General features: G+C 43.6%; 1 protein-coding gene across 1 annotated transcript in view; it reads right to left on the reverse strand.

The window, feature by feature from the left end:
- The window catches only part of TMEM131 (transmembrane protein 131), a 78,603-nt gene that overhangs the window by 849 nt on the left and 63,409 nt on the right, over positions 1 to 14,345 (reverse strand). Inside the window, 11 exon segments of the mRNA XM_009323751.1 lie at positions 1 to 4; positions 7 to 175; positions 3,641 to 3,804; positions 5,214 to 5,311; positions 6,433 to 6,529; positions 6,625 to 6,746; positions 7,082 to 7,256; positions 7,996 to 8,154; positions 8,304 to 8,428; positions 9,858 to 9,985; positions 11,209 to 11,384. The exon segment at positions 1 to 4 is cut by the window's left edge and continues 97 nt beyond it. Coding sequence (XP_009322026.1) covers positions 1 to 4; positions 7 to 175; positions 3,641 to 3,804; positions 5,214 to 5,311; positions 6,433 to 6,529; positions 6,625 to 6,746; positions 7,082 to 7,256; positions 7,996 to 8,154; positions 8,304 to 8,428; positions 9,858 to 9,985; positions 11,209 to 11,384 — 1,417 coding nt within the window.

A 14,345-nucleotide genomic window follows, 5' to 3' on the forward strand; every position in this document is an offset into this window, starting at 1 on the left:
GGTGGCAGCAGGGCGGAGGAGGAGCAGCGGAGGAGTTTTCACTACCCATGAGATCAATGCCTGACAACGCGTTGGTTGGAGTGGTGAAGGGAAGGCCGCTGTTGAGATTACTCGACCAAATGGAACTGCTGAATGGAGTGGACGACCACAGGCCACTTGGGTTGCCGAGGATCGACTGCAGTAAAGACAGAGCCAGGTAAGGAGCAGTTCGGCACCCTCTACTTTCACCTTGCTTACAGCCCCCCCCGGAAGAAAAGTATCTAGGAAGCAGCAAGCCTGCTGCAGAACCCCTTCCGTCTTCACTGCAACGTGGAGCTTTGAGCTCCCTTTACTAGAGCTTGCCCAGAGGAACCACACTACTAACGGTCACCGAAGGTGTCTGGTAACCGAATGGGCCGCAGAGTGCAATTACATTACAGGCTTTTAAGCTGTTTTCATTTGAGCTTATACATCCCCATACCATTACTAATTTAAGCACTACTAGTATTCAAGCTTTAACACGCAAGGGCCAAAAAGCTCAAGCTTAAACTAGTTAGAATGAGGTAGATAAACATGGTTCGAGTCTCAAAAAACCAACAAAATTCAAGTTGCGATGGAAGGTAGCAGCGAAGTCTATTCCTTGATCCTTTTTTGGCTGTTTGCAAACTTACCTCCTTGTGTTCAGACACAGCTGTTACAAATTGTACATTTTGGATGAACCTACCTGTGTTCGGCCCCACTGTACCTCCCCATATTCCCAGCACATACTTTTTCCCCCATCCAAAATTTTTCCAGATGAAGGGAGAGGGGATTGGAGAACCAGCCATTTGCCATGGGATTCCAGTAAGTCTGTCCTGGCTCAAGACATCTGGAAGTCTCTGACAAACGGTCACGGTGCAGATGCAGGTGTGCTGCAACGCATGTCACAAATGCACTTGGGATGCATAGGACAGGTACAGCAAGCCTAGAGAACACATGCAGAACTGAACAAGGCCCGGGTTTTGTCAACTGTTTTATTAAAGCCCAAACAGTAGCAAGCAACAAGCAGAGGAATCTAACCCATGGTGTGGTGGAAAGTGATGACCGGAAGCAGCCAAAGATGAAGATGAGAAAGGTTAGCATAACTTTCACGCTAATATTAGCGCAGAACCTGCTACATGTAGGCTTAACGCACTACATACCTCAGCGCCAATAGATTTAATGTACATATGCTGTAAATTCAATTTGCAAATATACAGTAAACTTGATAGGTCCAAAAGGCAGTGGACTTGTTTGAGTATGTGCTGTAAGGTACAAACATCCTTATGTTTGGATTTACTGGGTGGAGATAGGCCATCCCTTCCCAAGATCTCAGCCCTCAGATAATGCACACTAAAGGTTAACCAGTATCAGTGTACTCCGCACCTGAAGGTTAAAATAAAAGTCCCTTTAGAAAAGCAAACTGAGCAAACTCTGAAAATGTCTCCATGTCAGGTTTTTATTTTCTCCCCTGGAATGAAGAAGATACGCTCAGTCTAATCATACCTGAAATTGGTTGGACACTAACGCGTTACCAAAGGGTCCTCAAAGAATTTGATACCGAGGCTTGGACAGGAGTTTTGAGCATACCGAGGGGTTAACCGGGCCAACGTCATTAGGACTCTCCAATGTCACTGAGAAGTTGAGCCAAACTAGGGTCTCGGTTTATTACTGTTACGTAACTAAATGGTTATATTTAAGCTATACAAGCATTAGACTACTAAGCCTACAGCAGGAAACACTCGTTCTCCTGCTCAGACGCCAACCCTAACACACTAAAAGTCCACTCTGTTTCCTCCTGCGGGCAAGAGCCAGGAACTATTCCTACATGTCCCAAAAGCTCTATTGGGAGAGCCCAGATAGAAAGGCAATTGCTGATAAAGTAGAAGCAACCAGGAAAGGAGTGGCAGAGAAGAGTACCTTAGACGAGACTGCTACTCCCTTTCAAGGCTGGTGGAGGGAGGTACAAAGTGGCTGTCAGACAGAACTACACGCGGGGAAATGGAGGAAAGAGGAGTAAGGGACTGTGGTTAGAAAGAAACTTGGGAAGAAGTACCAGCAACGCAGCAAGGCCTGAGGGGAGACGGGACCCAGAAGTCAAATGCTATTTAGTGCAGAAGCAGAGTTATGCATAAAACGGGAAAGGAAGAGGAATACGGAAGGAGAATGATCAAAATCAACTCCCCAGAAACCTTCCTAGAAAAGAGGGCAACACAGAAGCCGCTATGTAAGTGCTGTTTGCAAGAACAGCTTTGGCTCTTGTGCCAGAAAGGAGAAAAGGACAGGGCCCTGGCCTGGCACCTGCTCTCTTATCTAGCACTTAGAGCCAGGAGGTTCCGTGGCAGGAATAGCCAAGTTTTCCTCTTCTGGCTCACCATAAGCACTTCGAAAAAAGTCACTATCATTAAAAAGGTTTTGAACATTTCAGTCTGTTTGCTGCTTCTTGTTTGTTAAGTGATCTTCTCCTTGAATATGCTCCTAAGATGCCTTCCCCCCCCCCCCCCCCCCCAAAATCACGTATTTAAAGGGAGAGATGGACAATTCTTCTATACCATTTGCCTGGCTTCCACCTCGATGCTTCCTGAAGCACACTTCCAAGTATTTTTCAGAAGCGGCCAGGAAATAGGTTAGGCGCTAGAGAGGTTGTTCTGGTTGTCCTCAACCCGTCCTTCTATCAAATGCTGAGAAATCTGCCCTCCATGAGACCAAAAAGCAAAAATCTCTCCTTACATAGTTTTAGTGAGGTTCCAGCTACAGTTGTAACCGCATGACAAGGCTGGGATCAGTGAGCGTATGTCCATAAGAAGCTGTGTGACCTTCTTCGGCTTCCCCTGCCCCCTGCCTTCCCCCGCTCCATCTGAACCACTACCAGGGGAAGTAAACACTGCTTCTTACTCACTACAAAAACATTTTCAGAAGACAAGATGAAGAACGATTTCAGCTGGCACTGAAGACAGCTGTTGTGGTGTAAGTTTTATTCTGACAGACAGAGAGGCAAAGGATGAGAGAGCAGTGCTACAATCTGTGTAAAAGTTGTTTTTTCTTCTTCTCTGGCTGTACTCAAGATCTCCATCAAAATGAGTAGTCAGTTTAAAGGCTTCACCTTATGCTCAGTCCTTTAGTGTTTTTTCTAAGCTGAAAAGAATACATTTGAGGTCTTTTAGATAAGTTTGTTTTGACCGTTTGTTAATTTACAAGTAGGTGCAACACTGGATTGAGGAAGCAGAATCAAAGTCTGAAAGTTATCGTATTGGCTACTTTGCAACTGTCCGTCAAACTGGAAGTGACAGAGGCAGTGTCCAGCCACGGCACAGGAGCAGAACAGCTCCTTCCACAATCCTGAAGCACGTGGGAATGGAACACGCTTTTGTAAGTGCTGCAAGATGCTCTCGCGAGAAATATTTTTATATGAAGCAAATTACATGGATTCACCATCCACAAGTGAGCGGACTAATCGCTCTTTGTCCAACAGCCATGTCAACTTAACCACACAGAATGATGAATATGTATAGCTTCCCTTTTCCTTTATTCTTCAGTTAGTTTTTTTCATCCAAATTTAAAAATCCTCTAAATGAAATTAGATGGCAGATACAGAACAGGCCGGTAACAGTACTACAACGCTGTATTCGGACTGAATACTTACTGCAGTTGTATGCGTCGGGGAACTCGAGCTTGTTGGCCAGGAGGGTACAGAATCTGTAGCTGAAGGATCCCAGATGGATGATGGAACATTATTGAATTCACTCCAGTTTCTCTGAACATCCTGCCCATAAGCAGATCGAGCTAAACCAAGTTTGCTAAAAACCTCTAAAAATAAAATGAAATAGAACTGAGTAAATTACTCTTCCTCTTTTTCGAGGAACCACAGCAGACTAATATTCTTCACAGTTATTTCCCGTATTTTTCTAGCAGGTCCTGCTGCAGTGCAGGAACTGAGATTAGAAAAGGTCACACAGTAATGCAGGTCTCATCTCACGTGCCTTACGTCAGACAGTGGCTACAAAGTTAGAATCATGGTTGGGGCGGGGGGAGAAGTTACACGCTTACTGCGTATAATTCAGTGTCAGCCTACGGGATTTGTTTGGTTCCTGCTATTATTTACCCGAAAGCAGTCAGTCAGGGAACCGGGCGGGAGCACAGCAATACCGAGAGTCCTGGCAGTTCCTCATAACGAGTTAGCTGCAGGTGGAGTAAGCGACCGGGCTGAAGGAGCCTCTCCTAACCGCAGCCCTCATTTGCCTTGCAGCGCTCCCTTCCCAGGTAACTCCTGGTACGGGAGGCGGCACTGGCTGTGCCCCAGCCCAGACCCCATCTCCGCTGAGAAGGAGAGGGCAGCACCAGTGCTCATGCTTCGCCAGGTCCCCGCGCACAGAACTGATCTCGGGCATCTTACTGCAGTCCCTCAGTCTGGTGCCAAGTGTTGCCGATGGAGATGAAAGAACCCCACGGCAGCAGCTGCTTATTGATTGCAGACGCCCAGCATTTTTCAGTAGACACACAATTTTTCCAGTAGACATACAATCCATTTTGCAAATGCCACATACGAAGTTTGCTTTGCTTATCATCTTTTGCAGACACCTTAAAAAATACCATGCATCCCCCAACATGGTATACAAATCTACAGTAAGTACGCAGGGCATCCATGCCCTACAATACAGCCTGCCCGCGTCAAGGCCCGTCTCGATAGTCACTTACGGAAAGTTTACGTAAATTCTTAAATACAGGAATTAATGACTGGATTTAGTATGCATCAGTTCATCATGCAGCTATACAAACGCTAGAGGAAAACACAAGAGGAAAGCAACACGAGGGATGGGCCGTTGCCTCATTTATAGAGCAATGGTTTTATGCAGGCATAAAGTGTTGAGGAGACCACAGGCCCTGTGGCACACTTGAGGCCTACAGTAAAGCTTCAGGGGGAAGGACGGAGGGGAGGAAGACCGAGGAAAAAACAAACATCAAGAAATTTTACTGAAACTGAGAAACTTCAAAACCGAGTATTTCCAGCCCAAGAAATGCTCCGAGAGAGTTTCCACTAACTCTCTCTGGGCTGAAAGACAGAATACACCACCAGATTTTTAACACGCTTTCCTACGTAGTCATCCTTTTGGGGGGCAGGGATGGGAACAGTGCCTGAACTTAGACCAGGGGAATAGAGACACACCATTTCTTTACCGGTATTTGAACACGGAAAATATCTGAAAACAAAATCTCACCTCCAGTTAAGTTAAAAGAATGTCCAAATGCAGAGAATGAATTGAGAGGCGTGAAGTCGGGACTGCTGGGGTTGCTGATAGGACTCCACAAACCCGAACTGAGTAGCATGGAGTAATGGGAAAGCAATACAGAACTCATTAACACAGTACTACCAACAACATTGACTTACTAAGCTATAAACAGATATATACGTACCAATGTGTGTGTATGTACATACGTATATACATATGTATATATAATATATATTTAATGATGATCAAGAGGCATGAAGTTCGCTTATTTTTATTTTAACAAAAGGTTTCAATGAAATACCATTTTCCCGTGTATACATCCACTTTGGAGCGACACACTGCTCTAGACAGAATGCTTTTTAACCTGTAGACCGAGCTCCAGCACAAACCTGAGTAGCGCTTTTGCTCAGTTTTTCAGAACAGGTACAGAGTCCAAGCCATAGCGCAGTTTTTTTGACAAGCAGACAAAATTCAGAACCACTCGGAAGGGATACAAATGCTCACGCTCTAGCTTGTGGGCAAGCTTCTTGAAAATACACCAGTTAACTGGAACCAGCAATAAACATTTACAAAACCAAACCAAAACCCCGCCCACAAACTTTGCTTAGAAAAGCAATTCCTTTGCGTACTGAAACTTCAGTTCAAGTCTCTTTCCTATTCCAGAAAGGTTACCAGACACTCGCTGCTTTTCACAACCGAGACAGACGTGCACTGCCAAAACACGTTGGAAAAGACAGCGTGCCTTGGGGAACGTGACTGGGCGCAGCTGTATCCTGCTCCTCCTCGTAATGCAAAGCCCAGTGATAGTTCTGGTCTCGGCGTTAAAACTGGGAGTGAAAGATACTGCTGTACAGCAAGATATTCTGCCTGTAAACTATTTCAAGTGACCTTGGTTCACACTCCTCAATACTGAAAGAGCCAAGCCGATTTCTCATTGTTTGGATGCCCGGGGAACGCAAGATTGTTGAGTTACTGAGAATGAGGGGGAGAAAGTCACCGTCACATCCTTCTCTCTGTTTCTGAGTCACTCCCAAGTCCTAAATTTTTTTTGCAAGGTGAGAGATGCTGTGCCCAGACTTTAAAAAACAGTTTAGAAAAAAAACAAGGAACCAGAATGAATTCCATCACTACCTTCAAAACGCCATTAGCGGCTTACAATCTTCTTTTCTAGGGGCCCAGGTATTTGCCTAGAGAATATAAAAATTACCTGTCAGAGCCATCACTGTCAACAACTGTGTGGGAAATGCTGATGTTGCTGGAAACATCCGCCTTGCTTGGAGAAACCTTTGGTAAACCACTGCCACCTGCAAGAACATATATATAAAACGAGTAAAATAAAAAACCTCCAAAATAATGGAATATTCAGGAAATATTTAGAACTCCAAACTGGGTCTAGTACCTGGGCTCTTGTCATAACCGGCAGCTACAGCAGCAAAAGTGGGGTTACCGTTCCTGCCTGGCAGAGAAGCTGCCTTTGCCAGCTTATGTTTGGTACCGTTAGGCTGCTTGCTTTTCGTTTCACTAAAAGGAGGGGGGGGAGGAAAAACAAAAAGAGTAAGGTTTTGGACTTCAGCAGTTTGATAAAAAAAAAGCAGCAATTTAAGCTAGGATTCATGAAAATGTTAACAGCTCAACAGTTCATGTAATTGCACATTTTTCCGATCTACCAAGTCGTAAGAAACCCCAGAAAAATATAAATAGCACGGTAAGATACGCACAGTAATATCTGCAAAAAAGCAGTTTCCATGGGAAGAGGAAATGGGTCTGAGAAAAGGGAGATGCACCGTATGAAGCGCATGGGTTCCACAAGCGTTCCGTGCTTGGGAAATCAGTAGGAGGTGCAGATTTGGACTCACTTGCTGCAGCTGCTGTTCACAATGCTGCTGTAAGTGCCTCCTCGTGGCCCAAAAGCTAAAGATGCGGGAGGAGGAGGAGGAGATGGAGAGGCGGGTGTCGGCGAGGGCTGTCGCTGTTTCAGGAAAGCATCTGCGTTCAGGGTTTGTAGAGAGAGTTTATAAAGGTTGTCCGTAGCTATAAAGAGAAACACATAACGCTCTCCTGTAGTATTTAGTTTAGAACAAAGGCTTCTCAAACTTCTGCTAGCCTTTCTGTTCAAATCGAGGAATTATGACAAAGGCTGTTCCCAGTCATCGAACAAGTAGCTCCTTCTCTGTATTCACCTGTCATTATTCAGGTTTACTACCTATTTTCAGAGCGACTGTATTGCAATAGAAGCACCGAAACTGATTTGCACGGAAGAAAGAACCTTTCTGAGTGAGCGCTGTGGAGAGGGAGGACTATGTTTGCATGCAACCAAGAGGAAGGTGATTCGGTTCCCACACAGGGGACTTAACGACGCGACCAAAAAGCTTATTATAGTGCCCCACACTAACCACTGCATTAAGGTGTTTTCAGTGTTTCCTCCCAAGGACAAATCACGTAATTAGTTTCAACTTTGGCTGCAGCAGGCTCGACCAAGCAAAACCCCATCTGCTGTAGAAAATACACTTTGTTTTCGAGCGGTAATTCTCATTTCCTCAATTTCCCCCGCAGCTTCGGAATCCTGTTCATCGCTGAAGAACTGCGGAATGGCCCACGTGGTTTTCAAACCTCCCAAATCGTACCAGATGCTATCAATGAGGCCTACGGCAGCAAACGGGAGCACAACTATGCGGCGAAAAAAAGATAGGAAGATCTATAAACAGGCCAAGCCTACCTACGGATATTCACTGCAGAAGACTGATTCTGTCATCCTCTAGCGATTACTTACAGCTGCCAGCTTTGTGAAGAGGCACAGAGTCCCACTCTGGCGGTGGAGAATCCTTTTCCCCTTCTGAGCTGCTGGTGTTTCCTAGCTCCTGTCCAGAACCACTGGGGAGAAATTTCGCTAATACTGATGGCCTGCTCTCCATTAACTTACTGTTTGGACCTATTAAAACAAAAGAAGAAAAGCAAGTCCGTGGATGGTAAACTGAACAGCTTTCTTCTTGCACCAGACTTAGAATTAAGCACTCAAGAGGGGTTACAAACAACCGAATAAAACTCCTGAGGTATTTGTAAAAAATAGCCTCACACTACCTCTCGTTTTGGGGAGGTTTCTTGATTTAGACCCATTCGTCAAAAGGTGCTGTGTAGATATCTTGGATGGAAAGGTTTTGCGCTGCTTGTTTTCCAGCGGGGGAGTATAAGACAATTCCAAGGAACTAAATGAAAACAGAGATCCATTTATTTTTAAGCTCTCTGGAGTGCTGAAGAGGAGATTTTATACATATATGTGTGTGTGTGTATATATATGCGCGCGTGTGCGTGTATATATATGCGCCATACGGTCTTACAAAAGACTGGTCTCCCGTGGCTTTCTCATGTCAAACTTGTGCTCATCTTCAAAGCTATTCATAAGCAGAGTTTTGCGCTTCTCCTGTATGCAACTCCACCCTTCCTAGCCCTGGCTGACTTTCTGCCCACACTGCTCTCCACACATTTATTAGGGCTCACTCACCTTCCAGGAGAAGCTTTCATCCTGGAGCTCCAGGATTACAAAACCTGCTTGATTATACAGAGGCAACAAGAGATGGCAACTGCCGTTTTTCTACTCTGCCCCCCCGCGCTCTTGTGAGATCCCATGCTCCTGATATGCTGTTGCCCTGAATGTACAGGATCATCTTTTAGTCGATGACATAAAACTATTCAAACCCACCACCAAATTCATTTGGCTACGTATTGTTCTTTTTCTCCAGCTATTTGATGATGTCTCTCAACCTGTCTAGGGAGGAACTATTTTACCCATTTCTTGCAGAAGAATTACAAACCAGCTCTCATTGTGGCCTTTGAATACTGTCACATGTAATGAACTTGTGACTTACATGCTAAAGGAAAGTAGATAACGGCAAGAATAAATAAGATAAGGAGGGACTTTGCCAGGCAGTGTTTTCAGAAATATTTTGAAGAAAATTAATTTGTACCAACTACTAACCCCAGTTAGTCTAGTATTAATTACAGCAACAGGGAAAACACAAGCCAATGTACCATGCTTGAGTTTGGTACAGTTTACTTTTGTGGCACGTGGCTACCGATCTGATTTCAGAATGAACTAGATATAGCAAGACTAAGGTTCTTCATTTTTCCCCTATCATCTGCGATCAGCCACCTGCCAGTAAGGGAAGGGGGGCTGGCGGCAGCAGCAGCCTCCTTTACTAACATATCCAAGACCCCGATCTTACTCTATGATACAAAAAAGGAAGTCGCACGGCTGCAGTTTCACCAAGGACAACTACAGGCACTCATGTTAGCGCTGGCTTACTGTGCTGCCGCTAGGAGCTCCTGGAGAAACATTAACCCTATTCTGTGTATGCGATACCTCTTAACAAAAAGCTTAACATTGCTTAACCTGATTTTCTTCTCTGGGTTTAGTTCTCATTTAGGCACTGTATTCCCACTAAATAATTTATTATTTACAAGCTGCAGATATTCCCTGATATCAGGAAGGAAGAGGAAGCTGCTTAAAGGTATCTGCTGCTGGCATTAGCCAGAGCGGCAGCTACAACAGTCGAATACACAGATTTTTATCTGTGTATCAACATCTTCCCTTCAAGCATGATGCCTTCTCTACTAAAAGGCCTTTGTTATGCTTACCTGGTTTTCACATCTACAGGGATTTCTTTCTTGATGCTTGTTAGCAGTTTTTTAGTTTTCTGTTTTACTTGGACTATTTCATTTTCAGGTTTTTCTGGTATAACTTTTCCCTTTTGTTTTTCAGGTACCTATAAAAGATATTATAACAACATGTTAATATTCATGAAGAGTAAAGTCCCCCCTGCATCACAACATACGTAGTATACATAGGGCTGAGGAAAGAACGCTATCTGAAAACACGAGCATTTTTGCAGCATAGAAGGTATCTTTTTACTACTTAGCGAGTATACCTATAAAACGTGGTATCAAAATATCTAGCAAATTGATGTGCTTCAAGCAGATCTGATGTTTGCAAATACACAGCTCCTCAGGCCGCGGCCTCCGAGTCTACTTCAAAAGATGCTAGCTCTGTACTGAGACCTATACTGCATCTGTTGTACGCAGTCCAGGCCGTCTAAAACAGACTCTTCAACAGAGCAAAGAATATGAGCAACTTCACCATTCAATTTACGTTTTTTTTTTTTTAACCACACTTCTAAGACTTTCTGGATACAAGTATACTGTCAAACAGCCATCCTGAAAAATCAAAGGTGATTTTCAAATGAAAACTTACCAAACGGTGACTTTTAAAATACATTACATGGATTTCTTTTCCTTTTCCCCCCAGCTAGAATCCCTATCTTTTCCAAAGTTCAGATTTAAGACATGTCAAAATTTAGGCTTGCTTTTCTTCTCTTTGCCGTTACCTTCGCTTTGTTTGGTTCTCTAGCACATGCTTTAGGACAAAATATTTAAGAGAACCTGACCACTACACAAATTGTTAGAGCTTTAGTTTATTACCTAGAAGCATGTGAGCCAAATGAGTAAAATAAGGTAGGGGTATTCTCAAAGGTAATTAAGTTAACTACCTGCTGACAAGTTGCCACCAGTGCACTGACCCTTTGTAACTGATGAAATGCAGGGTTTTAGCATACACCTTGATTATCGAGTAAAATTAGTGCCCGTACTTTGGCGTTTCATTCTGCAAATAGAATAGGCTGGGAGCGTCCAGAGAGACAACTACCACGATGCTGCTGACCACGGGTGGCTTATTCAAGCCACAGTCGCGCAGGCACTTCCAGTCCTGAGACTACATGATTCGAGCATGTTCAACACCCACAGAGGAGCAAATTTTATAGAGAAGAAGTAAAGGCAAGGATTAGGAAAGATGTTTTGTAATGAACATTCTCCCTTTGTTGGCTAGTATCATATGTGAAAGCTGGGGGTGGGGTGGGGGGAAGAGACTGTATTGCTGCTCTAACAGGTGACCCACCAGCTACACAGGAGCCTCCTTTTACGGGGAGTGCCGTACCTCTTTGAGAAGTGGTTCTGTATCTGGGTTGGAGGTTTCGGTTGTGGTTGAAGAACTGTCATCATCTGCCAAGGAATCCTTCAGTTCATCCTCCTGTTGCTTTCCTTTCCCTCTTCTATCCTTTTCTTCCCGCTTCTTCTGTGGCTTCGCCTTGCGCTGAAGTGTTTTCCCTTTCCCTAGGGAGACAAGGATGCTTCAGATTCTCAGCAGCAGCACTCCCAGATGGGCTAGTTCACTCCACTGTAGAGGCTGACCCACGTGATTAAGCCTCTGAAGTTTGTTGTCTGTTATGACACACTGACCATTTACAGGCACTTCACACCACATGTGAGCGACAGCATCAAACCTGAAGAACCCTGATCTCCACCGCCGCATTTATGCTCCTGAGCCCTACCTCCATTGCCTCTCTGCAGATGGTGGGCACCTGGCTACCTGTAATTCTTCTCTGCTCTGTTCGGGACATTCCTTTTAAACACCTTAGAATCCAATTTGACAGTTTCACCATGTAAGACTAGATTTAAACATGAACTTCAGAAGTTGGTACAAGCTTTATCATCCGAACAAATGAGGAACGGAAGTGATTAGCATGCTCATCAGTTAAAAAACAAAACAAAAACAACTTGCAGTAAGACTAGAGTGGATGAGAAAAATCACTAATAGTATTCGTCTAGCAAAGATGTAAAAAACCCAACCCCCCAAACGTGAAATCTCACACCCAAGTATACTTTCTCCCCTTGACATGTGTTATTCTTTCCGAGTGTACTATTCTAAGAGGTATGACTAAGCTGAACGTAAAATAGTTTGGCTTGACACATTAAAAGTGTTACTGCATCTCAAAGTAGGGAAAACAACGCGTTAAACACTCCGGGGGTTGTTTAATCAATTTTTCTGAAGCGATCCATGTAAAAATAAATAATGCTACTTGAACAATTGATTGGTTTTCCTGCAATTTCTACGGGCTAACTGAAACACAGCATAGTGTAAGTTCAAAATGTAGAGGTCTAAGAACCTTCAAAATCAAGCCAGAGTCCCGGCTTGCAAAAGAGGCGGGATTAGGCTCCTGGGGAGTAAAACGGTTATCAAAAAAAGCATCAGTACAGAAAAACTGTGCATGCACGTCTGTGGAGCCATCATTATCTTACCATCGCCTCTTGTTATTCTCTTACAGGAAGAGAGCATTCACAATATTCTCGTGTCTTTCATCAGATGTAGTAAACACCTTCACCAGTAAGATCTTTCTTAGATACAGCCCTTCAGACTAAGCACGCTCATTTATAAGCCGCACAGTGCCTGCATACAGCTTCCAGCATGGACGCAATAGGTCACTCAAGTAAAGACTCGGTAAACTTGTGCTGAATAAGTGGATTCAGCCCCTACTGGGATTTGTACTGGCTCAAGTCAGAATTGAGTCTGGAAGCACAACGATGGCTGTCATATTTCATTTGGCAAGGTGTTCCTCAGGGAAAGCTTGTACCGAAACAGAAATTTGCCTCCAGTATTTTGGCAAATACCAGATACAAATCAAAGGGCAGCGCCTCCACACTTTGGTTTTTTTCAGACTTAATACCAATGTTTTCAGTATCAAGAACAACAAAAAGACTGGAGATAAAATATTCTTTTTAGTGTGAATGCAAGTAGAAGCGTAAATACAAGTAAATCTTTGTATGGAAATTTTCTAGAGGTCAGCTTCCAGCTTATTGGGGGTATTCTGGTTTTGCCTCAGAAGGCCTCGTTCTAAGATTTGCTTCAAATTTAGTCTACATTCAGGACTGCTAAACAGTTTAATGTTCATCATTAGAAAAATCTATGTTAAATGTTATCACGACATAAAAATATAACGTAAAGCAGCTGTTGAACAAAAAGCTCGTGTAGCCTCCGCAGCAGTCTGCCAGGACCCAAGTATCAGGAAGCTGAAACAGAAGACTATAAAGACGGGAATCCTGCGCAGGATATTACGGCAGCCAGTTTTAGTCCCGAAGCTGCTGCTTCTGCAAATGTCTGTGACTAGCTCTAGCTATTTATCTAAAGACAAATAGCGTGTGTATGTAGATCGAGATGTAATGGAACTTCCCCTATAGTTTTACATTTTTAAAGAGGGCAAATGGAAATGGGCAAGTTTTATTTGATGTGCTGAGCTTTTGTGAGTCAAGTTATGGTTTACAGATAATGTTTGGGTTTGTTTGTTTTTTTTTTTTTTTTTAAATAAAGCTTGTCCAAAAAGACATCTACATGCATAAATCTGATTTATTGATCTAAGACAATGAAGAGGTCAAGAAAACTATCTGGATTGCAAAATGTAACATTCATAATGTATTTTGCAATAGAGAATATGTTTAAATATTCAGTATACCGCCATGTCAAAGCACAATGATGCAAAGCCTCCGTAACGGGGGAAAAATGTGAATTTATCTGAATGAATTTGTAATCAGGAGAAAGTTACAAAACAGGAAAGTAATGCCAAAAAATGGAACCCGTGTAAGTGATTAAGAACTAAGTATTTTATCATCACTTAAACAGCTTTTGAAACTGATAGACAAATCAATAGAAGCACCCACCTCAAGAAAATGCATTTACGTATAGTTGAAAAAGTGTAATCAAAGGTCTATCAACACTTAGAAGCAGCTGTTTGCTAAGACAAGCTCCCCATACAGAGACTGCTAGAAATTGTTATAGGTACAAAAATGTTCACATCGGTACACCACATTATTTGGATCAGGAATATGCCTTTGAAACCAAACTCAATGGTCCCCGCATCATATGGTGTAGCAGCTGCATCGTACAGCAGTACCCGAGTGCAAGAGCTGGTTTCTTTTTAGGTTGAGCTACAAACGGAAGATGCGCTCCGGAAGCACCCCCGGCCCTTTCAGGCATTCAGTACCCGGACCGGATCAGTCCACTGTAAATCCACTCAGACACGCCCCATGAGGACGTTGCATCCTCACTACCAGCCATTTTGCTTTCCAGAGCTCCAATACCGCACTATTTGCTAACGTGGACGCTGCTGCCTGTGAAACCCACCTGGAGTCATGCCATTTGCTGGAGTACCATTTGGCCTTTATGAAATGAATACCTGACAAACCGGTCATAATTCTCTGAAGATTCCTTCCCCCAACCACATCCCCGTGTCTAAACTAAAA

Source organism: Pygoscelis adeliae, unplaced genomic scaffold, assembly GCF_000699105.1.
Source record: "Pygoscelis adeliae isolate BGI_AS28 unplaced genomic scaffold, ASM69910v1 Scaffold50, whole genome shotgun sequence".
Taxonomy (NCBI): domain Eukaryota; kingdom Metazoa; phylum Chordata; class Aves; order Sphenisciformes; family Spheniscidae; genus Pygoscelis; species Pygoscelis adeliae.